This window comes from Oryza sativa, chromosome 3, assembly GCF_034140825.1.
Source record: "Oryza sativa Japonica Group chromosome 3, ASM3414082v1".
Taxonomy (NCBI): domain Eukaryota; kingdom Viridiplantae; phylum Streptophyta; class Magnoliopsida; order Poales; family Poaceae; genus Oryza; species Oryza sativa.
Window position 1 is genome coordinate 26,835,174 of NC_089037.1, and position 23,001 is coordinate 26,858,174.

The window sequence follows — 23,001 nt, forward strand, 5'->3', positions numbered from 1 at the left end:
GCAGACCCACTTACACTTTCATCTTCGGTTTGTGTAAAAGGGTTAACCTATGAGTAGTATGGTTGCCACACATGTATACGTTCGTACATCCAATACTAGTGCCATATGCCATGCCATGTGCCCCACATGCCCTAGCCTAACCGATGGACGGTCCCACTTACACATATCATCCCAATTACATTTTCATCTTCGTTTCGTGTAAAAGGGTTAACCCGATTGTGGTATGGTTGGAGGGAGGATGCCTTATAAATTGGTTCCAGCCTTGATAAACTAGCAACGTGGTATTAAATGTGCGTGCACTGCTCTTATAGTTCACACATGCCAAATCCTAATTAAGTCAGGATGTCACATCGATCAATTCCCCCAGTCTCTTGGGCCTCCAAAACACTGCTGGCTTGAGCTCTACTAATAGTTATATCTAATACTCGAACAAGCTGTAAGACTGTCTGACCACACTTAGGCCTAGGAACGGATATAGGAGTAGGGTAGTTAGGGCTAGAGCCTCTACTCCTTAGCCTAAATACCCATTGAAATTGTGATTTAAAATTTGAAAACAATTAAAAGATAAAAAGATAAACTAATGTAAATTATACTAGTTCAGCCCTACTTTTGAGAAAATTTTAGCTCCGTCACTGCTTGGGGCAAGGGCTGGGCAGCATCACCGATTTTTTCACACCCAAAAGTGAAAACAGGAAACACCAGAGATTTCCCCTGAAAAAGAAAAAAAAACACAGTAGAGATTTGGGCCGAGGTTGCGCTGGATGCGGCCTTATTCGGGCCGAGTTTGTTGTACAGTCTGCCCTTTTATAGGGGAATAAGTTCATCTGAGATCCCTTAACTTGTCAACGAACCCAATTTTCATTCCTCAACCGGAAATCCAGACACAACGAGTCCCTCAACTATTCAAACCGGTGCAGATGAGGTCCCTCGACGGTTTTGAGGCCGGTTTTGGCTGACATGGCGCCTACGTGGCTGATTTGATTTGGTCTTCATCTGACGTGGCACTGACGTGGCGCTTAAGTGGCAATTTGATCCGGAAAAATAATAAAACCCATGGGACCCACATGTCAATTTCACACACAAAATAATAATAATAAATGGTGGGACCCACGTGGGCCCCATATGTCATCCTCACTCCTCCCTCCTCTCTCTCTCTCTCTATCCTCTCCCTTCTCTCTCTCCGGCCGATGGAGCGGGGCCAGCGGCGGCTGGTAGAAGCGGGAAACGGGCGGGGCGGAGCGGCTGGCCGGCGGATCGGGGCGGGCAGCGGCCGGTGCAGCGGCGAGGCTGGATGCGGCGGTGCGACCTGGCGACTGGGCCGAGGCGACGGCGGCGCGAGCCTTGGCGATGGCGGTCGGGCGCCAGTCGGCCCAGTGCGGTAGCGGCCTGAGGGAGCCCAGGCAGTGTCAGGCGAATGGGGAGAGAAGGCCGGCGCGAGAGCCAGCCACGCCGGCCGGCGAAGTTGTATGCGGCAATATGGGGAGGAGCAGAAGACGAAGTGGCTGGACGCCGTCCATGGCGGCTAGCCGGCTAGGGTTCACTGTGTCCGGTGGCGAGAGGGGAACACGAGAGTGGTAGGAATGGATTGACCCGAGAGGCCGAGACCAGAGTGAGTCCACAGTTCTGCACCTGGTTTGCCTTGCCTCTGCTCTGCTCCCTCCAAACTCCAAATTAACAGAGAGAGGCTCTCCGCTTTGCAAATTTTGGAGGAGATGGAGCTCCATCACCATGGAAGCAGCAGCGTCTGAGGTTAGGTACCTACCATTGTCTCCCCCTTCCCTGTTAATCTCTAGTATTAGCCAATGCGCATAAATCTTTCTCTTGCCGGAAAGAGTTCCCACTGTGATGATGATGATTTTTGGCCTGAATTTTGGTTTCTGCTTCTGTTCTTCAATTTTTTTTTCTCATATCGTTGTGCTTATCTAAGACCCACATTGCTGCTCTTCTCGAATCGCTTTTTTTCTTCCCCACTTTGGATTTGAACTGAATCTTGAGGAGTTTTAGCATTGTAGGAATTGAATCTCCAGAGTTCCTGCAGAAACTCAAAACATGCAGGTTCTTATAGCAAATCAATACAACAGTTCTAGTGAGTTGTGTCTTTGAATTTGTTCTTCAGGCAAGGCAAGCTGCCGCCCAGCCGCCGTCAGCCGGGCACGGCCACGTCGACGCGCCCGCTCCGAGCACCGCCAGCGGCTGCTGTCCTTCCCCCTGCCGCCAAGCTCCCTCCTCACCGCGCCGGCCTTCTCTCCCTCAGGCCTCTGCCGCGCTGGGCTGACTAGCGCCCGACCGCCGTTGCCTCGGCCCGGTCGCCAGGTCGCGCCGCCGCATCCAGCCTCGCCGCTGCACCGGCCGCTGCCCGCCCTGCTCCGCCGGCCAGCCGCTCCGCCCCGGATAGAGAGAGAGAGAGGAGTGAGGAGTGAGGATGACATGTGGGGTCCACGTGGGTCCCACCATTTTTTAATTATTTTATTTGTGGAACTGACATGTGGGTCCCACGGGTTTTATTATTTTTTCTAGACCGAATTGCCACTTAGGCACCATGTCAGTGCCATGCCAGATGAATATCAGGTCAAATTAGCCACGTAGGCGCCATGTCAGCCAAAACCGCCCTCAAAATCACCGAGGGACCTCATCTGCACTAGTTTTGATAGTTGAGAAATCCGTTGTGTTTGGTTTTTCGGTTGAGAGACGAAAATCGGATTCGTTGACAAGTTAAGAGATCTCAGATGAACTTATTCCTTTTATAGGTGGAGCGAAACGAAACAGAAGGCAAAGTGCTCTCTCTACATACCAGTTCGAACCTGCGAGCTGCGACTCTGCGTGGTGAGGAATTCTTCAGACTTGGATGGCGAGGACCAGAACCAACCAAGGAAGAATTTAGAATTCCAAAATCGGTCGAGCCGGACGGTTGCGTGCTCCCGTGCGCCCATTATTCGCGTTGAATGGAATTTCATTTAAGATTTCCGTCATCCGTTCAAGATCGGCTGCAACGCAGGCCTCGATGACCCGATCTGCCGCTGCTGCTGGCCATGCATTTCCCGGGCAGGAGGGAACGAGGAACAAGGAGGAGGAGGTCGCGTGCACGGGTAGCTTCTGCGTGCATCGTGCGTACGTACGCGAGCATCTCTTTTCTGTTTTGTGCGGTCTCCACTCTGCTGTTTCATCGGTACTACGTGCCAGCTAACTCAGTTGTTGCACGTCTCTAGAATTTTTTTTTTTTTTGCAGAATGGAAGTCTTTTCTTCGTGATATAATAATAAGTTCTTTGACAGATTAATTTGCTAGAGGATCTATGCTTGCTCGGTCCACTACTCTAGATAATGATAGTGGAGGCTCTTGACCGCTTGAATGTATGAAAGTATGATGACTTTCTCCCGCACAATTTAATAATGTAGTTTACTCCCTCCGTTCTAAAATAACTTAATTTAAAATGAGATGTGATGTTCAGATTCTTTGTTTTAAGATGAATCATATCTCATTCTCGGTTGAGTTATTTTGAGATGGATAGGGTATATATCTGCTTGGGTTAGTTAATTCCATTCCGATTTGGCACGTGGAATCTAATTACAAAATCCTTGACTTTCCATGCATGCGTAGTCGATTGAGTGCTGTTGCAAGTATTGGGTGGGTCCACTCAAGCTGACCGCTTTTGGCCTGGATATTGGATTTAGGATAAATCCAGTGCTGGATCAGGTCTATTAACAGAGCTATGGTATTCTTAAAAGTTCTTAAGCACTAAGGTTATAGCATGTGGTGTCCAAACCGCTAAGGTTTAAGGATTCGACCTGACTACTGTTCACAGTTAATTTCTTGTTAATGCGCCGTGATAGAGTGGTCATGGTTATTTGTTGGGCGTGTTCGTCCAAATGTATTAATCGCGCGCCATGCTAGTATAACTCAATTAATTTACAACCGTACACGTCCTCGACTGGAATTTGGAAATGTTGGAGAAATCATAGAATTGAACTCCGAAGCATAGTTATATATACTATAGTGTATTTTAAACTCTCGAGGAAACATCCTCTCATTATTTACATGTCACTTAAATAGTCATGAAAGATTTTTAAAAAAATATATTGGCATGTAATATATTACTCAAAAATATGCAAGTTAAAATTTAACATCTACATGTCACAATGAAAAAACAAATTTAACTGTGAATATACATTAACTAGATGTCTAGATATAGTTTAATTTGTTTTTTGGTTGATATTTGTAGAAGTTGAATTTACACTTACATATTTATTGATTGATATATCACATATTAATACATCTTCTTAATTTTTATAGTTAGAATAGTTTCCATAGTTACACGCATAATAACATATGGCTGATCGAACACGTAATTAACCGTGTTTATCTTACTGAAAGTCATCGTTCATATATATCAATTCATAAACCCAGTTGTTTTTACTTATTCAAAGATCGATAACATAAACTTATCCTCGTTTGCGCGTGCAAACTTATTCTTAGGTACGTATATCACGGTTACATCCACACATGCATCGATCATACAAATCCCAAGATCATCAGAGATCGATCGATCAGCCGCGCGCGCGCGCGCGCGTTCGATCATGGGCAGAAGACGACCTGGTAGTTGGTGCCGGCCGGGCAAGTGTAGGTGCTGGAGGCGTCGTCCTTGGGGTAGCTGTAGGCGTCCGGGCACAGCCGCTTGAAGAACTCCGAGTAGTTGGTCGGGCCGCAGCTGTTGGCCGCCGATCCGGTGCAGCAGTACCTGTCCTGCCTGAACACCGTGCACGCGTTGTTGCACCCGCCGGGCGCCCTCAGCTCGCTGGGGCACTGCGGCGTGATGGCCGTGGCGCACCGCGGCCCGCCTTTGGGGCACCCGGCGCCGCTGCCGGCGGGGAGGAAGGCCATGGGCACGTTGAAGCCGTCGATGAGGGAGATGTCGAAGAAGTCGAGGTTGTTCCACTGGTTCAGCGCGAACTCGGCCAGGGTGTTGGGCGCCGCGCCGTACGCCGTGCACCGCAGCTTCCCGCCGCAGTCGCCCGTCTGGCACTGCCCGTTGCCGCTGCCGTCGAAACCGCAGCCCGTGCGCGCCCACACGCGCCCGCCCGTCGTCCCGGCCGGCACGTTGATGGTCCACGTCTGCCCCGGGTCGAGCTTCGTGCCGCCGCCCGATGGCACCGCCGCCGGCCACACCGTGTACTGGCACCTGTTGGTGATGGCGAATGTCGCGGCGTCGGCGATGGAGACGGCGACGAGGAGGAAGAGAGCGAGGGTGGAAGAGGTGGCGAGGGAAGGCGCCATGGCTTTGGTCTTTTTGGTCAGAAGAGGACGGCTTTGTTGTTTGAACTTTGAAGTGGGCAAGGATCGAGCTAAGCTGCGGGTGGATATTTGTAGGGTTGGGTGGAGTGCAATTGCATCTCTTGATTTGGCATTGCCAACGTGCACTACTTAAATTGTATTATCCATGTGTAATTGGCCATCGCTGTGGTCTTTTCCGTCAGAAGAGCTGAAGAGGAGGGCTTTGCCGCTTGCAGTAAGGATTGAGGAATCTGCGGCCTATAGGGTGGACAATTTATAGGGCTCAATTTCGTATTCCCAAAACAAATCGCACCCTCGAATTGGCATTAGCAACGTACATTGCTATTTTATTACGAGTATTAGGGTGTTGCTCTTCCGGGTCCAGATCCCCCTAGAGTTAGCTACAACTCCACCAGGTGGATTTGACTAAATCCATACCATCAATTATTTCCTATGGCTAAGATGAAGCCACTTATTAACTTGTCCTAATTAACTCCCTCAATCACATATGCTTGAATGAAAATTACTTACCTTTTCTTCCTTTTTATGTTCCTAGTGAGTATGTTTCTGCCAACAACATTAACAAAGTATGCACGCTCTCTTCTCCAAATAAGAAGCTATGGTCATGTATAAAAAACTATGTTAAACATTTAGTACGTGCAAACATACATAAACCATATACACACAAAAATGTTGCTAAAATATTATAGCCACAAAGCCCAATACGATTTTTATACTGTGGATGAACCATGAAATTTCTAGGTTATGCAAGTAAAATCAGTTTGTATATTCTCTAGATATATATATAGTATTCGTTAGATTTGTTACAAATATTAAGATGCAGAAAAAAAACTATTAGGAATTAGTTACTTCATCCCAACCATTCTTATATAGAGATGACAGAGATTTCATCAAATCCTTCGGATGGAGTTGGAGTGAACTCCAAAGCATCCCCACCCGTACTCTTCCCTTTCCATTCCCAACTCATATTTCTTGTTTTTCGCGTGCATGTTTTTTTTAAAAAAAAATTCTATCTGAAAGTTGATTTCAGAATCGTATTATTTTATTTTTTTTAAGTTGTGTTTGCTAATACTTAATTAATCATACATTAATAAGCCACCACATTTCCGTGCAGAACACAATCTTAGAGTGTTTATCTCTTCTCTACTATTATAAAAATTTGAGATATTTTTATCAAAATTTTGGTGCGTAGTCTGTGTTTGATTTGATTTTTAGCTGGTTGTAAGTCGCTTGTATCAAATTTGATCGATGTGAATCTAAAATAACTATCACACACCCCTTCCCAGCTCAACTCAACCCAACCGACCCAACCATCCCGCCATTCTGTCGTCCACGCCTATACCGTAACTCGGATTGGATTGTGCTTATTCCGCAGCAACTTCAAGCCTCGCGTTTCTCCGTAAAAGGGCATAGTCTATCCCCACTTCCACAACCCCCACCTTAGGTCTTAGGTCTTGTTCGGTTAACTAGCATGGTGGCCCGCGCAGATTGCGCGGCTAGCATCATTATGTTTTCTCTTATATAATAGCATATATGTTTTCTCATTATATTATTAAAATATATTACAATGACAACATAATTTTAAATTTTGTAATAACTCTACGAAACTACTAATGTGTAATATTAATATTGTATTTTATATACGTGTTAGTTATTAATTATTTTTAATATCAAATTTTAGTTATTTGTAAATTATATATATTCCTATATGGACTCTAGACTCGTATTTTAATATTTCTTTTTTTTTAATTCTGAATTTTTATTATTTCTAATTGTATTTCTATGTGGACTCTAAACTCATCTTTCAATATTCTTTAATTTTTAATTTCAAATTTCAGTTACTTCTAAATTGTATTTCTATATTGACTTTAAACTCTTCTTCCCATGTTTTTCTTAATTTCAAATTTTAGTTATTTGTAAATTATATTTTTATATGGACACTAAACATTATTTTCATTTTATTATGTTTATTCCGAATTTTAGTTAGTTTTAAATTCCTATATGGACTCAATACTCTACTTCTAATATTCCTTATTTTTTAATTCTAAATTTCTATTTTTTTCTTAATTGTATTTCTATATGGACTCTATACTCTACTTCTAATATTCCTTATTTTTAATTCCGAATTTCTATTATTTCCTAATTGTATTTGCTTTATACTCTACTTCTAATATTCCTTATTTTTAATTCCAATTTCAGTTATTTCCTAATTGTATTTCTATATGGACTCTAGTCTCCTCTTCTAATATTCCTTATTTTTTAATTCCGAATTTCAACTATTTCCTAATTGTATTTCTATATGGACTCTAGTCTCCTCTTCTAATATTTCTTATTTTTTAATTCCGAATTTCAGCTATTTGTAAATTGTATTTCTATATAAACTCATATTTCAATATTCTTTAAATTTTAATTTTAAATTTCAGTTACTTCTAAATTGTATTCCTATATTGACTTTAAACTCTTCTTCCCATGTTTTTCTTAATTTTGAATTTTAGTTATTTAGAAATTATATTTTTATACGGACTCTAAACTCTACTTTTAATTTTATTATATTTATTCCGAATTTTAGATAGTTTTAAATACCTATATTTTTTAATTCCGAATTTCAGTTATTTTCTATTTGTATTTCTATATGTACTCTAGTCTCCTCTTCTAATATTACTTATTTTTTAATTCCGAATTTCTATTTTTTTTCTTAATTGTATTTCTATATGGACTCTATACTCTATTTCTAATATTCCTTATTTTTAATTCTGAATTTCTATTATTTCCTAATTGTATTTATATATGAACTCTATACTCTACTTCTAATATTCTTTATTTTTAATTACAAATTTCAGTTATTTCCTATTTGTATTTTTATATGGACTCTAGTCTCCTCTTCTAATATTTCTTATTTTTTTAATTCTGAATTTCAACTATTTCTGAATTGTATTTCTATATGGACTCTAGTCTCCTCTTCTAATATTCCTTATTTTTTAATTCTGAATTTCAGCTATTTCTAAATTGTATTTCTATATGGACTCTGTTTTTTCTTTTTCTCCGATTAATGTGAGAATTTCTAGGCCATGAGAGCGAACGTGGAGGCTCCTTTTTCTATCCTTTTTATAATATAATAGATAGATCCTTGTGAGAGAGAGATTGGAAGGGATTTATTCCACACCTATTATGGTGTGAAAATATTCTCCATCAATCCCCTCTAATCATTTTCAATCCCCTTTAAACCAAACAAGGTATTAGGGATGTTGAGATGCTCTGGACCCATCGTTGGAGCGCGGCGTGCAGGCCACCCCTGCCGCGCGTGCAGCTCCGGTAGCATATTCAGCGGTGGCGCCATCTACGAGCTCTGCCACAATCCCACAGAGCGCGGAGACGCATGGACCTCCTGATTGTGCATTGCAAAATCCTCGCCGCTGGTAGTGTTCGTTTTCTTCCTCAACAGGAATAGGTTTCGTCCGTCGTTGTTTTGTCTTTGATTCCAATTCATCTTCGGGTGTCCACGCTAGGGCACGGGCCATAGCAGTAGGCCAGTAGCAGGTTGCCGCCGTTGAAAAAAAACTACTACGTCTGTTTCAAGTTACAAGACGTTTTGACTTTGATCAAAATCAAACTATATCAAGTTTGACTAAGTTTATAAGCAAATATAGTAATATTTATAATACCAAATTAGTTTCATTAAATCAATAATTGAATATATTTTTATAATAAATTTGTCATGGGTTGAAAATATTATTATTATTATTTCTATAAACTTAGTTAAATTTAAAATAGTTTGGCTTTGATCAAAGTCAAAACGTGTTGTAACCCGAAACGGGTAGTAGGACATATGCCAGCGCCATAAAGCAAGCTACGGATCTCGCCTCGAAGCGGTTTCCGGCTTTCCGCCGGCTCAAGAGGGTGCGCTGGTGCAGGAGCGCAGGACACGGCTCGGGGATGTCAACGAGGGTGGCGGCAGATGGCGAGGATTATGGTCAGGCTGGAGGAGCGTGCGTGCTGAACCGGAAAAGATAACCACCGTCGCCACCTCGTAGTTTGATAGGGGCAAGGGCCGCACGCGCGTGCGCATGCCGGAGACGGATCGTAGCCGTGCTGCTGCATACGCCGCGCCGCTGTGATCTCAGATATGTGTCGCGGTGCGGTGCGGCTGGTCCCAATCCAAGGAAAGAAGGGTGCAAACTCCACGTGAGGTCAGTGTGTGAGACGTTGAACTCCTTATCCTGATGCGATATTCATAGTTTGCCCCAAGGTAATTTTGTGGTTCTGAATTATTTCTTTTTTTTTTACTTTTCCATGATAGAATATGTGGTCTTTTTCCAAAGGCAAGATGCAACGGTTTCCGCAAGTGAATGATGCACTTCCATCCCCAGATGCTGGTGCTGGTTGCAAATGCTGGCAATCTGTTGCTTGGTAAGGGGTCTTTTGCTCTTTAAAAATGCTGAACAACTCTTGATTGTGCATGCTATGGTAAAAATTCCTTCAGGGTGATGATGTTTCTTTCTTTCTCTCTCTCTCTAACAGAAATACATTCTTCATTTTTAAAATTTTGGGGAGCCAGAAGAGAGACGAGTACATAGTTGAATAGTAATCAGAGAAAAACAGTAGCCTGGGGAGGGAGAGCCTCTCCCGCAGTTCATAGAGGGTTTCCAAATCTAAATTGCTAGAAAAGGAACCTGGTATGAAAGTTTAATGAAAACGAGATAAGAAACATCTCTGTTTGATCTTTCTGCATTCCTTCGTTGAATTGTTGTCCAAAGGGAGCACGACATGGCCATGTTGTCGAGCAGCAAGAGCAACGTGACAATCTCCACGCATTACCTCAGATCCTCCGATGGTCCAACCATACCTTAGCATGGTCGTGTACCACGTCGACCACTGCTCTTCATCCAAATGTGCTGCCACCTATTCCTCACGGCTAGCTCGAAGTCGTGTCTGAGCACGATCCAGCTCTACATAGCGGAGCACGAATTTGCCCGAGTGCAAATCCTGATCGAGTGCTTCTACCACCTGTCAGCTTTGAGCTTCGTCCGTACCGTCTTCACCCATCACAACACATGGGTATTCTCTTCCCAACCAATAACAACCCTCCACTATTCACTTTTCTCACCAACCTCCACTACTCATCCAATAATAGCCCTCTACTACTTACTTCTACCTACCTTTTTAATAACCATGTCCAACTCTAAAACTTCTTATATTCTGGGACGGATTGAGTAATAAATTAACAAAATCAACAAACCAAACAATTTGAACCACAGCAGGCAAATCAGTGCGATTCCTTCACCTGACGAGATCCCGACCGAAAATTCACACAAGGATAGGTGTAAAACCGCAAGAATGTGGCAAGGGACTAATGGGTGCAACTGCAAGCACACACTTGGAAACCCAACAATAGAAATCATGTATCAAGACCACGAACAGACTTGCAGACATCAGAGTATAACCAGCCAGACCAAAAACTTTGAACACCACTCCTCTTAAAAGACTTCATTCCTTCCAACATGCAGTACTAACTTGTCGTCTCACCATCTCTTCTGTTCGTCAGGAGGTCGCCATCGAGCTAACACAAACATCTTGTCAGTTCATGAACGGTTCAACAAGGAAAACATGAAAATTGATAATGACACGATATGAGAAATAATTGTTACCTCAGCGAAAGACTTCAATATCACCAGACAACCGTACTGATAAAGTGATAAATCTTCTGGTACATTTACGCACATGAAATAGACCAACCTATTAAATAAAAAAAAACATTTATCGTTAAGAGTTGTAATCAATAACAAGTGTACGAAAACAATATGTACAAGAAGTGGAATGGATGCCTCACAAAAAAGGGGGCAGGTGATCTCTCATATATATATATATATATATATATATATATATATATATATATATATATATATATATATATATATATATATATATATATATATATATATATATATATATATATATATATATATATATATAACTGAGTTACAATGAATGCTAGAGAGTTAAAAAAAACAAAGGTCTAGGAGATTAACTATCTAGGAGATAAACAGCCTATAGAGTAATAAATAATCCTAATACCCGCCCGCAGTCGCAACGGGAGGATGACGAACGCAAAGACTGGACTGAAATTCAGTAAATAACTGAACTGGTAAGCCTTTGGTCATGATGTCCGCGAACTGGTGTGATGAAGGAACATGAAGCACCCGAATTTGTCCCAAAGCCACCTTCTCACGGACAAAATGGATGTCAATCTCAATATGCTTCGTCCAGCGATGATGCACAGGATTCGTTGTCATGTAAACAGCGCTCACATTGTCACAATAGACGATAATAGCCAAAGCAACCGGGACATGAAGTTCCTGGAGCAATTGCCGCAACCGGCAGCACTTGGCGACGGCATGGGCAACAACACGGTACTCCGCCTCAGCACTGGAACAGGAGACAGTAGTTTGGCGCTTGGAGGACCAAGAAACCAAATGTCTCCAAGGAAGAGACAGTAGCTGGACGTAGAACAACAAGAATTGGCACAACCCGCCCAATCCGCATCGGAGTATGCTGTCAGGGACTGAACCGGTCCGGAGCCGATGTGGAGGCTGGTGGAGACTACCCTTCACGTAGCGGAGGATACGCCTGAACAAGGCGAGATGCTCCCGCGGATCATGCATGAAGAGGCAGACCTGCTAAACGGCATATGCCAAATCCGGGCGAGTCAGCGCGAGGTACTGTAGGACGCCAGCGATGCTCCTGTACTCCGAAGGGTCGGCAACGGGCAAGCCGTCAGTGGTGGAGAGCTTGGCACGAGTGTCCACTGGTGTCGAGGTAGAGTGGCACTCGGCCATGCCGGCCCGCTGGAGAAGATCCACAGCATCTGGCGTTGCGAGAGGAAGAGGCCGCCAAAGGAAGGCGTGACGGAGACGCCGAGAAAGAAGTGGAGGGCACCAAGGTCTGTCATGGCAAACTCGGTGTGAAGGCGCGCCGTAAGCTGCTGAAGTAGTGGTGTGGTGGAAGCAGTGAGGATGATGTCGTCGACGTAACAGAAGATAGGCAATGTGATCTCCATCTTTGTAAACAAAGAGAAATGTATCAGACGCTGAAGGCATAAATCCCATCTGTCGAATGTACATGGCGAATCGTTAGTACCACGCACGGGGAGCCTGCTTCAGACCATACAGGGACTTCTGTAACAGACATACAGCATCAGGGGCAGCAGGGTCAACAAACCCAGAGGGTTGCTGACAGTAGACGGTCTCCTTGAGCTGACCATGAAGAAACGCATTCTTCACGTCCCAGTTGATGAATCGGCCAAGCACGGGATGCAGCAATGCTGAGAACCCGTATTGTGGCCGGCTTGACAACCGGACTAAATGTCTCGTCTTAGTCGATGCCGTGCTGCTGTGAATAACCACGGACCACCCAACGGGCCTTGTGGCGGGCAAGGGAGCCATCAGAGTGGAATTTGTGCTTGAAGATCCACTTGCCCGTAACAACGTTGGCCCCAAGGGGGCGAGGAACGAGGCGCCAAGTGCCGTTGTCGACCAAAGCCTTGTATTCATCGGCCATAGCAGTACGCCAGTTGGGATAAGCCAACGCGCTGCGATAGTTGGCCGGGATAGGAGAGACGGTGGCGTGGGTAGCTGTGTAGGTCAGCCGGTCGACCGGCCGCAGGGAGCCAGTCTGGGAGCGCGTCACCATGGAATGCAGCTGTGGAGCAGCAGCCGTCGCAGTCACAGTGGCTGAAGATGATGACTGGACCATCGGGGCAGGGCGACGGGTGTACACATGGTGGAAGGGTGACACGATGGTGCCGGCTCAGGTGGCACCGGCCAAAGGGGCAGTGCCGGCCAAGGAGGCACCGACCGAGGGGGCACCAATGGCATCGTTGACCGCGGTGACCGTGCCGTCCGGCAAGCGGCGGCCGAAGAGGGGGAAGGTACGGTTGCTCAACCTCCACGGAGGGAGCCACCGTAAGGGATCGCGGTTGCTCGGGAGCCACTGTGAGTGGTTGCGGTTGCTCGACCTCTGAGGAGGGAGCCTCCGTGAGTGGTCGCGGTTGCTCAACCTCGGAGGAGGAAGCGACTGCTGGAGGGAATCCCTGTAACAAAAAATCAAAAGACGAGGCAGCAGTGGGAGTCGCCGCAAAGGGAAAGCGGGATTCGTCGAAGACGACGTGGTGCGAAATGATGATGCGGCGAGTGGAGAGATCCAGACATCGGTATCCCTTGTGGGAGGCCGGGTACCCAAGAAAAACGCAAGCTGTTGAACGAGGGGCAAGTTTATGTGGAGTCGTGGCACTCAAGTTTGGGTAACAAAGACAGCCAAAAACCCGAAGATGGGAGTAGTCTGGAGTGGTGAGATGTAGGAGCTGGAAAGGCAAGGAGTGGTGAACGGAGGAAGAGGGTCTCCGGCTGAGAAGGTAGGTAGCGGTGGCGAGAGCCTCAGCCCAGCAGGACGGAAACATGGAAGCCTGGATAAGAAGGGTGCTTATGGAGTTGTTGATGGTGCGGAGCATCCGTTCGGCTTTACCATTTTGGGGAGAGGTGTAAGGGCAGGAGAGTCGTAGCTGGGTGCCACGATTAGTGACAAAGGAAGTGGTGGCGGTATTGACAAACTCTCCGCCATTATCAGCCTGAAGGGATTTGAGCGGTAAGCCAAATTGGGTGGAAACATACTCGGCAAACTCAACAATATGACGATGAACATCAGATTTGTGTCGGAGTGGAAACGTCCAACAGAAATGACTGAAATCATCAAGCACCACAAAGTAATATTTAAAACCCGAAGTACTCAACACCGGAGATGTCCACACATCGCAATGGACAAGCTCAAAGGGAATGAAAGTGCGAGACAAAGACCTATCAAAAGGTAATCAGGTATGTTTGCCTAACTGACACGCATGACAAAGAGAGGTGTCTATTTTATTATAGGAAATGGAGGACATATTCCGAAGACTCTGGATGGTGGCTGCACTAGGATGACCGAGTCGACGGTGCCAAAGTGTGGATAAAGTGGCGAGGGAGCAGTGGGCGCTGGAGGGAGTGGCAGCTGGAAGGGTGTAGAGTTCCCCGTGGCTATTGCGGCGAAGAATCACGCGCCGGGTCAGAAGGTCCTTAACAGAGAAACCAAATTCATCAAACTCAATGGAACATTTATTGTCACGAGTAAACTGACGAACGGAAAGTAAATTACGAACTAAGGAGGGGGCGACAAGGATGTTTTTAGTGCAAATTTGGTGGTGCCTATGGGAAGGAATGAAGTGCCACGACAAATAACGGGGATGGTGTGACCATTTCCAACAGTAATAAAAGTGTGGGAGTTAGGCAATCGAGTAACGAGGATACCGTCAGTAGAGGACATGAGATGTTGCGCCAGTGTCCAAAACCTAGTTGTTTGGGCTTTGGAAGGCCATCTGGTTCAAGGATTCAATGAGGCCAGCTTGCTCCCAATTGGGCTAGCCTGGAGGAACAGATGTGGGCGACATCGATGGGCCAACGAAAGTGGTGCTCGCCTGAGTAGTGGGCCGCCGGAGCCGGCCCAAGAAGGCCGGGCCCTGGGTCTGGCTAGCCTGGAGGAACAGATGTGGGCGACATCGATGGGCCAGCGAAAGTGGTGTTCGCCTGAGTAGTGGGCTGCCGGAGCCGGCCCAAGAAGGCCGGCCTGAGAGTAGTGGGCCGAGTGGGGTGGCCACGCTGGTTGCTGGGCCGGCCAAGGGTTAAAACAGACCCAGGGCCCGGCCGGCCTCCAGCTAGGGTTGGCCACCCCCTGGTAGCCACCGCCACCAGCAGGAGGAAGCGGGCAGCCGCTGCCACCACCCCCACTGCCGCTACCCCATCCGCCTCCAGTTCCGGCCCCTCCATTCCCGCCACCGATCCAGCTGCCATTGCCCTTGCCGCTGCGGCGGCTGTTGTTGCCGCCAGTGCATGCTTGACCTCCGGAAGAAGCGCAGCCGCCGGGAGGGCAAGAGGAGCCGGAGCCCGAGCTGGCGCCGGTGACCAGCGCCGTCGCCGCGGCCACCTTGGCCTGGTTGGCGATGCGCAACTCCTTCAACAGGAGGGTGTTGAGCGCCGATGTGAAGCTCGGGAGGACGTCCGCGCTTGCGATCTGATCGGCGGTGTTGGAGAAGCGGTCGTTTAGTCCTCGGAGAAGGTTGAGCACGAGTTGGGACTTGGAGACGGCGTGGCCGACATCGCGAAGGGCGTCGGCGGCTGTCTTCATCTTCTGGCAGTAGTCGGCAATGGAGGAGTCCCCTTGAAGCATGGAATGAAATTGGTGGCTGAGGAAGATCGCTCGGGGTTCTTTGTTAGCGTGAAACATGTCCTCGATGGCGACCCAGAGCTCCCGAGCGGTCTGATCTAGCTCCATGGCGAGGTCAACGACGTTGTCCGTAACTGATCCGAAGATCCAACTACGGATGCAGCAGTCGGCCTGTTCCCAGGCCGGGTCGTCAGGGCGTGGAGGAGCGGAGCCGTCGATGTGAGCCATCAACCCGAACTTGCCGCACAGGGAGGTGAAGAAGGCCCTCCATTTGTTGTAGTTTGGGTGGTTGTTCTCCAGGGTGATGGGGACGTGTGATTTGACGGCGACGGTGGCGTAGGGATGAAGAAACTCGCTAGTGATGTTGGAAGAGGATCCACCACTGGAGGATGATGAGGTAGAGGACTGAGTGGATTCAGTTGACATGGTGGAGAACACAGTTGCGACGACGACGTGCTAGAGCAGAGGAAAAGAAGGTAAGGGCCTATGCTCTGATACCATGTAGAAGAAGTGGAATGGATGCCTCACACACAAAAGAGGGTAGGTGATCTCTCATATATATAACTGAGTTACAATGAATGCTAGTGCTGAGTTACAATGAATGCTAGAGAGTTACAAAAACCAAAGGTCTAGGAGATTAACTATCTAGGAGATAAACAGCCTATAGAGTAATAAATAATCCTAATACCAGTATATGGTTTTAAGTGTATTCATTAAGTACACGGAAATTTACCTTGATATCAACCTTAGAGCTGGAGTCGTTACCCTCCTCAAGATATCTCTCACCAATACTGAGCAATATATTCTCCAACTAACACAAAAGGATTGAGTCAAATTTGTATTAAATAAACTAATGCACATGCTACCTATACTTTATGCCTTTTTGTTTGAAAGAGCTAATTTAGATTTTGAAATATTCAAATAAAGTCTTAAGGATGTCAATTGCTACCTGGATTATACTTGAAATGCTTTCTCCCTGGAGAGAGAGAGAATAATATCCCCAACTCGAATGCCAAGTTTCTCAGCAGCACATTCAGCTGAAACCTAAAATCAATCCAGAAATAATACAATATATACATGAAAATATTATATTATATACACATAAATATAAATAGATGTCATAAATAAAAAAGTTACCTCTCCTACAATAAGACCAGAGGTAATATTGTATTTACGAGACAGCAACTCAATAAGCGTCATCTCTTGAAAATCCACTGTTTTAAACTTCAAACCAAGCTGAGGTCGAACAATTTGCCTATATGAAATTATTAGACTATTAAATTTATTTTATATAAGATAATTATATCTAAAGTGAAATATTATACACAAAAAAAAACAGCAGTTGATGTGTTTTCTGTAAACATGATGGTCAGATGGTAATAATTACTAATTTATACTAGCTGCTGAATGCCACTTGGTTGCTACAGATGGCATAATCATACCACATAATAAGTCCAATATACAAGAATTATAGTGTATCACATGTTTAGGGTTGTAGAAGTGCATGCCTAAAACATATAAATACATTTCACTTTGCATCTCAGTCAGTACTTGTTGATGTTGAATAGAGGCCATTACAAACCTATCCCCACATTCTTAACCTGAATCTAACAGTCTCACACCTATCATTCTTAATTCAGCACCTCACTTGTATGTATCTGTCTGTGAATTCTACCGTACATTTGGTTTTGAGAGCAAATGGACAGAGGTATTGTGCATATGCATATTAAGTTGGCACTCATTTTTATATTATATAAAATATAACATACTGTACAGGTTTAAATGTAAACTTGTTGAATGGAAGGGAAATAGTTTGTGCTGGCAGCATAAGTGCATATCTCAAACTAATGTCCTAAGTTTCTGAATTAAGCAAGTGTATATAGCCAACTAGGATGAACAAAAATAAAAATGCCTACCCAAACTTCTTCCACAATCTTAGGCACGTGAGGATCAGGGAGCTCGGTAGGAATGCAACCATGGGCAAGGTGCAGAATAACATCCCAACAGTGTTTCCACTGAAATCTGCCAATGCACCTCCAGTACCACACTGCAAGCAAAATTTAAATACCACATTGAGATTATAGACAAGTGCAACTAACTATTTAGAATTTAAAATTTTAAATACCATCATTACCTTGGGAATGGAACCACCAATGAACATATAGTGATTGTGTTGGTGCTCATACGGATCTAAGTACTTCACTTTGACTGTTGTGCAAATCAAATCTATATTTATGTCTCTGGTGAGCACACAGAAATCCTGGCCATATTCCAAATCAGATTTCAATGGCATAATCGGTATAGTTAGCCCTCCTACAGTTTCAAATAAGGCAATATCGAAATGCTTGCTGAAGTACAGCAATCGACACACTGAGATCGTGTCATCCAACATGTGAACAGTGACCTAAAATAATAAATAAATAAAAAGAGTAGGTTAAAAACACTTAATGTGGAAGATATATCACTTATACTATTATGAGCTATACAGTTTGCATGTTCATTTCTTTTACAAATATAGTAAAGCAAACAACACCAAGCAGGATAGAGCATATATGGAGCATGTGACATGTCTGAGTTTAATAATAAAGGAGCACCAAATATACATGGAGCATGTCTGAGTTTAAGAATCAAGTAACACCAAGCATATATGGAGCATGTTCGAGTTTGAGAATCAAGAAACACCAAGTATATATGAAGCATGTCTGAGTTTAAAATCAAGGAACACCAAGCATGAAGTAAGTTAACCATGTGGAGAATACTAAGTGCCTGGCTGTTTCCGTGGATTATTAAAATCAACAGGGGGAGTCCTTTGTATTGTATATACAATGCTCCTACACTAATACAGTTCTCAATAACTAATGATCCCAAAGGTCAGGTCAGCTCTAAAAGACACTAGTTTCATGTCTATGCTAATTCTGCACAAAAGATTCTCCTCTAGTTTAATTGTTGATTCTGCATGTAAGATTTTACTATCAAGATTCACGACTGATTCTGCAATCTGCATGGAAGATTTTGGACGTTGTTCATGTGAAGCACTATTCTACCATACAAACACATGGCTAGCTAACATAAGAAATAAAAGATCTTTATTATGCTGGGTACTTTATATAACCTTGTACAGCAAGTAGAGTCAATGTCTAAGCTTTAAGGTAATGTGCAATTATGCAACCAACAAACCAGGGTAGAACATCCCAAAGTTTAAGATCAGGTCATCTCTCAAATATACTCTAGTTTAATGGCTAGGCTAATTTTGAAGATGATTTTCCTTCAGTTTCATGATTGATTCTGCATGCAAGACTCAAGTTTCATGACCGATTCTGTGATCTGGATGGAAGCTTTTGGATGTTATTCGTGTGAGGCACTAATCTGCCATGCAAACACCTGGCTGGCTAACATATTCAATAAAAGATTTTTGTGTCGGGTACTTTACATAAACATAAACAACAAGTAGTGTCGTTGTCTAAGCTTTAATGCAACTATCCAAGCAGCAACCAGGATAGAACATCCCTTTAGCAGAATTGAATTAAAAATCAAGGAACATATCAATAAGTAAACACGAAGTAAACTCTGTGAACAAAGAGAGCAGCTAGACAGACTGCAAATATGATGCGTAATTTGGATAGAATTAATAATGCATAAAACACAGCAACACAAATAAATGTTGGAGAGACTAAAAATGTGCTTGATTGGCGGGGATCAAGATGGATTGGGTGATACAATTAGCTTGTTTGTTTGGCTGGATAGACGATAAAGTACTTGCAATAAATTTTTGGTCAAGTGAAATTTTTAATTATGTATAATATGTATCGTGTAATCAAATTTTGTATAATTTCTATGAAAATAAATTTATAGAGTATTTTTGTCTTTGGCAGTAATATCCGCTAAATTTTGTTGCCTCTTGTATGCATATACTCCCTCCATCCACAAGAGTTAGACATATTACTTTTGTCACCAAAACCAAGAAGAAATTAACTCATCTTACATGTAACAAAGAACTCATCTTACATGTAACAAAGATCAAGGAGCCTATGCATGCATGCATGCAACCAATGAGTATTAAAATGGCTCATTAGGTTTCGATTAAACATTTAATTTATCTCTTCATTTAAGTCTTAGATACATGAAAACTACAAATATGACCAACTTATTTGGAAAAAAACAAAATATAGAATAAGTCTAACATTTGTGGAAGGAGGGAGTACATTTTTTTCTCATAAGTGAGGTACTGAGGTACGATTTTCTTTTGCAGGTAGTTGTGACATAGTGAGAAGCAACATTAACGAGTAACCTCCTTTTCTTCCTAAGCTTCCCAACTTATCGACCTATATGACCAACACGCAATGCAAGAAAAGATTGTTTTTTTCCTGTATAAAATGTAATCTAAAGGTTATTTCTAAGTTCTAACTTAGGACCAAAAACCTGTGTGCAAATGCACAGATGAACAATCAAAAGAAATAGATAGCAACATATACAGGGCAATGGCGGGTGGCACACAAGGTGAGAAGGGGAGGTAGCTATGGCACACAAGGTGGATACAAACACGCAAGGGGTTAGGAGCAACAGCATCTATGCACTGTGTCATTGTTTTTTTTGGGAGGGGGGGAGGTTGAGACAATTCTGCATCTAGAGAGAATATCCCCTAAAATTAGAACTTAAGCAACAAAATGCATGGAACATCATTAAAAAACTGGATGTGACCATCCTATTCATGCTAACACCTCCAACTAAGCAAACAAAAATGTTATAGCTAGGAGCATGTTGAGATTGAAGTGTTCTACCTTAGCCTCAGGAGCATAATCTTTATGCGACCAATCATCAAAAGGTTTCTTTATGCAAATGAGCCAAGCAGAAGTTAAAATGATAGCAGAATTCTTCACTTCATCGCACTCGATAATTATACCAGTTCCCTGATTAATCTCTCTACCATCTACATATACACAAAAGAAGTTAGCTAAAAAGCAACCGACACTACCATCAAATAAAAAAGATTAGTCGAAGAATATATAATACCGTGATAAGCTGAAAGGCTCACGATGGATTTGGAAGCATTTATTTGTGTTTTCTTCTGCTCGGGATTATAGTGTTCAATAGCAGCAGAGATTGACGACCTTACTGTCGGTAATAGTTCCTGGCGTGCTATAACAAAGACATGTGAAATTCGGTGAGCTTGAATAATTTTTCAACAAATTGCACGTTGCGCTTGGTAGTATTATCACTTTGTATTAAAATGTGTCACATAACACCAGGATAAATCATCAAACCTATAGAAATTTCATAAATTCTGAACGAAACTTCATGAAATATGGTCTAAATTTAAGAATTCCATAAGTTTCAATCATATTTTACAATATCACTCCAATTTTGTGAAGCAATCTGGTGCATAGTAGAACTTATATACCCTGGTGTAAAGCGAAAGCATAAACTAAGCCTGGTGCACAGTTAAATAAGGTATGCTTTACCCAGTGCAAGTGCAATTTACACACAATTTTTTGCAGGTAATTCCAATTTTGTTTTGCTAGTTTATCCTACTACTAAAGGACAGCATACAACTTATACCTTTCAACTTGGATACCATAAGGCAAACCTTGGAAAGTTTTTTAATACTAGAGCAGACTGTGGATTGATGCAGTTCAGCCTTACATTAAAATAGTACTTGGTGTAATTATTGTGCTTATCACAATTTTGGTAAAAACAGACGGACAAAAAGCGTACCTCTCTTGTTCTTGTACTCGTGAAAAGCCCAATGATAGGCTTCTGCAGCTGTGGGATCATCGGTGATGCCATACACCACCTCTCCAGAAGGACTCGTCCACATAGGCACAAGTGGAGCTTGCGGTTCACGCAGCGGAGAGCTGTATGAGGACGACACCGAGCCCAGATGCTCTTGTGCTACCTCTTGCTTCTCTTGGCTCTTGTCCTCGGAGCCGCCTTGACCTCTCTTATTCCTTTTGCCCCGCTTCTTCTTCTTTTTCTTCTTCTTCTTCATGCTCTTCAAGACGTGCAGATTATACTCTGGTTTGCCCTCGGTTGCCTCAGGATATGATGCTTCCCCTGGACGTGATACTTGCACGGAATTGGCTTCCCGAGAGCGAGCAAACCAATACATTTTCTTCTTTGGCAGAGATGGTATCCTCTCCGGGCATGTCCTCTCTTCCCAGGGGAGCTGCTGCAATGACGATGATGCCCTCCCACTCATCGGCGACGATCGTACCCTCTCCGGGCATGCCCCCTCTTCCCAGGGGAGTTGCTGCGACGGCGATGATGCCCTCCCACTCATGGGCGGTGATTGTATCCTCTCCCTCTCCCTCTGTTCCCAGGGGAGCAGCTGCGACGGCGATGATGCCCTCCCACTCGGGGGCGGCGATGGTGTCCTTGCCTGGCACGGCGGCGAAGGGAGGTGCTCCGGGCTTGACTCCATCCCAGTGCCACCAGTCGACTGTAGTTGGCATGGCACAGACGACGGCGGCGGCATACCTGCAAGGGCCCAGAAGGGGTTCTCCCGGTCTTCGTAGTTCGCCGTTCTTCTGGTCCGTTCCCTGGAAATCCACAGCGCCCTGCGCGATTTCATCCTTGCCGGTTCGAAGCGCTCCCGCAGGCCGACGGCAGCGGAGGCGATTCCGGTGGAGGCGGCGGATCGGAGCTCGCACAGGCCGCAGGCCGACAGAAGTGGGATTAGGGTGGAGGCGGCGCTTCTGATGAGTTCGCGCAGCCTGCACGCCGACAGAAGCGGAGGGGATTAGGGTGGAGGCGGCGATTCGGAGATCCCGACGGCCGAAGCTTTACGGCGGCGGAGGGGAGGCCTTTCGGGGTTTTTTTTCCCCCTAGGCAAAGACGAGAAAATTACATACCTAATATCATAGCATTATATAAGGTTGGATTAGCTAGAATAACGTTATTTAAATAGGTTTCGCCGAAATAACCTCCACAACCCGAGCGCCTTCGCCAAAATACTATATTAGACAGAAATACACTTGGATCTTCTTCCTTCTCCCTCCAATGTTCCAATGTCGGAAGAGCTCGCCGGTGGCTCTCCCCGTCAAGCGTCTACCCTTTTTTTAAGCACTACGAGGCATTGAGGCTTATTAGGTATGGGCGTATGGCGGCCTTGTACAAAACGGCGTCCACGTGGGTTGCAGCCACTGAGTTCTTCTCCATGCTGAGTTTGCCAATGATGTTATCGATGTCCTCGGTTACGCCATCATCGACGACAAGGAAAGGGTAAGCGTTGAAGCCGTCCTCGTCTTCGAAGTCAAACTCCCCAAGGTCGTCAACGGTGGCGTCAGCCTCGGGTGTTCGGTCGCCCTGCCTTTGTCTCCACCCATGCTCGCCGCCATCCTCGTCCCTCTTCGCCCCGCCGCCGTCCTCGCCTCCCTCTCCGCCGATGCTTCCACTTTTGTCCCCGCTCTCACCCGTCGTCGTCCTTGTTTTCCCCTCCACCACTGCCTACCTGCCAACGCCCCCACTGCTG

The 23,001-nt window shown here is 44.6% G+C and overlaps 2 protein-coding genes and 1 long non-coding RNA gene across 4 annotated transcripts; 1 reads left to right on the top strand and 2 right to left on the bottom strand.

Moving 5' to 3' along the window:
- The first annotated feature begins 1,166 nt into the window (after positions 1–1,166).
- Positions 1,167–2,581, top strand: LOC112938357 (uncharacterized). Its single transcript, XR_003241548.2, has 2 exons — positions 1,167–1,754; positions 2,117–2,581. It is a non-coding gene; the product is annotated as an uncharacterized lncRNA (long non-coding RNA).
- Positions 2,582–4,428: 1,847 nt separating this feature from the next.
- Positions 4,429–5,328, bottom strand: LOC4333634 (alpha-amylase/trypsin inhibitor). Its single transcript, XM_015772938.3, has one exon. It carries the CDS (start codon positions 5,268–5,270, stop codon positions 4,572–4,574), a length of 699 nt encoding a protein of 232 aa, XP_015628424.1. The 5' UTR covers positions 5,271–5,328; the 3' UTR covers positions 4,429–4,571.
- Positions 5,329–10,460: 5,132 nt separating this feature from the next.
- Positions 10,461–22,366, bottom strand: LOC4333636 (uncharacterized). Of its 2 annotated transcripts, none has more exons than XM_015772652.3 (10): positions 21,246–22,366; positions 20,544–20,669; positions 20,312–20,460; positions 17,668–17,793; positions 17,450–17,580; positions 16,671–16,788; positions 16,483–16,577; positions 16,267–16,344; positions 10,934–11,021; positions 10,461–10,845 (listed from the first exon to the last, which is right to left on the bottom strand). In XM_015772652.3, exons 1-7 carry the CDS (start codon positions 22,099–22,101, stop codon positions 16,488–16,490), a joined length of 1,596 nt encoding a protein of 531 aa, XP_015628138.1. In that variant the 5' UTR covers positions 22,102–22,366; the 3' UTR covers positions 10,461–10,845; positions 10,934–11,021; positions 16,267–16,344; positions 16,483–16,487. The 2 variants fall into 2 exon arrangements, with proteins under 2 accessions (XP_015628138.1, XP_015628137.1); XM_015772651.3 differs by having other exon boundaries at positions 17,668–17,937.
- Between the last annotated feature and the right edge of the window lie 635 nt (positions 22,367–23,001).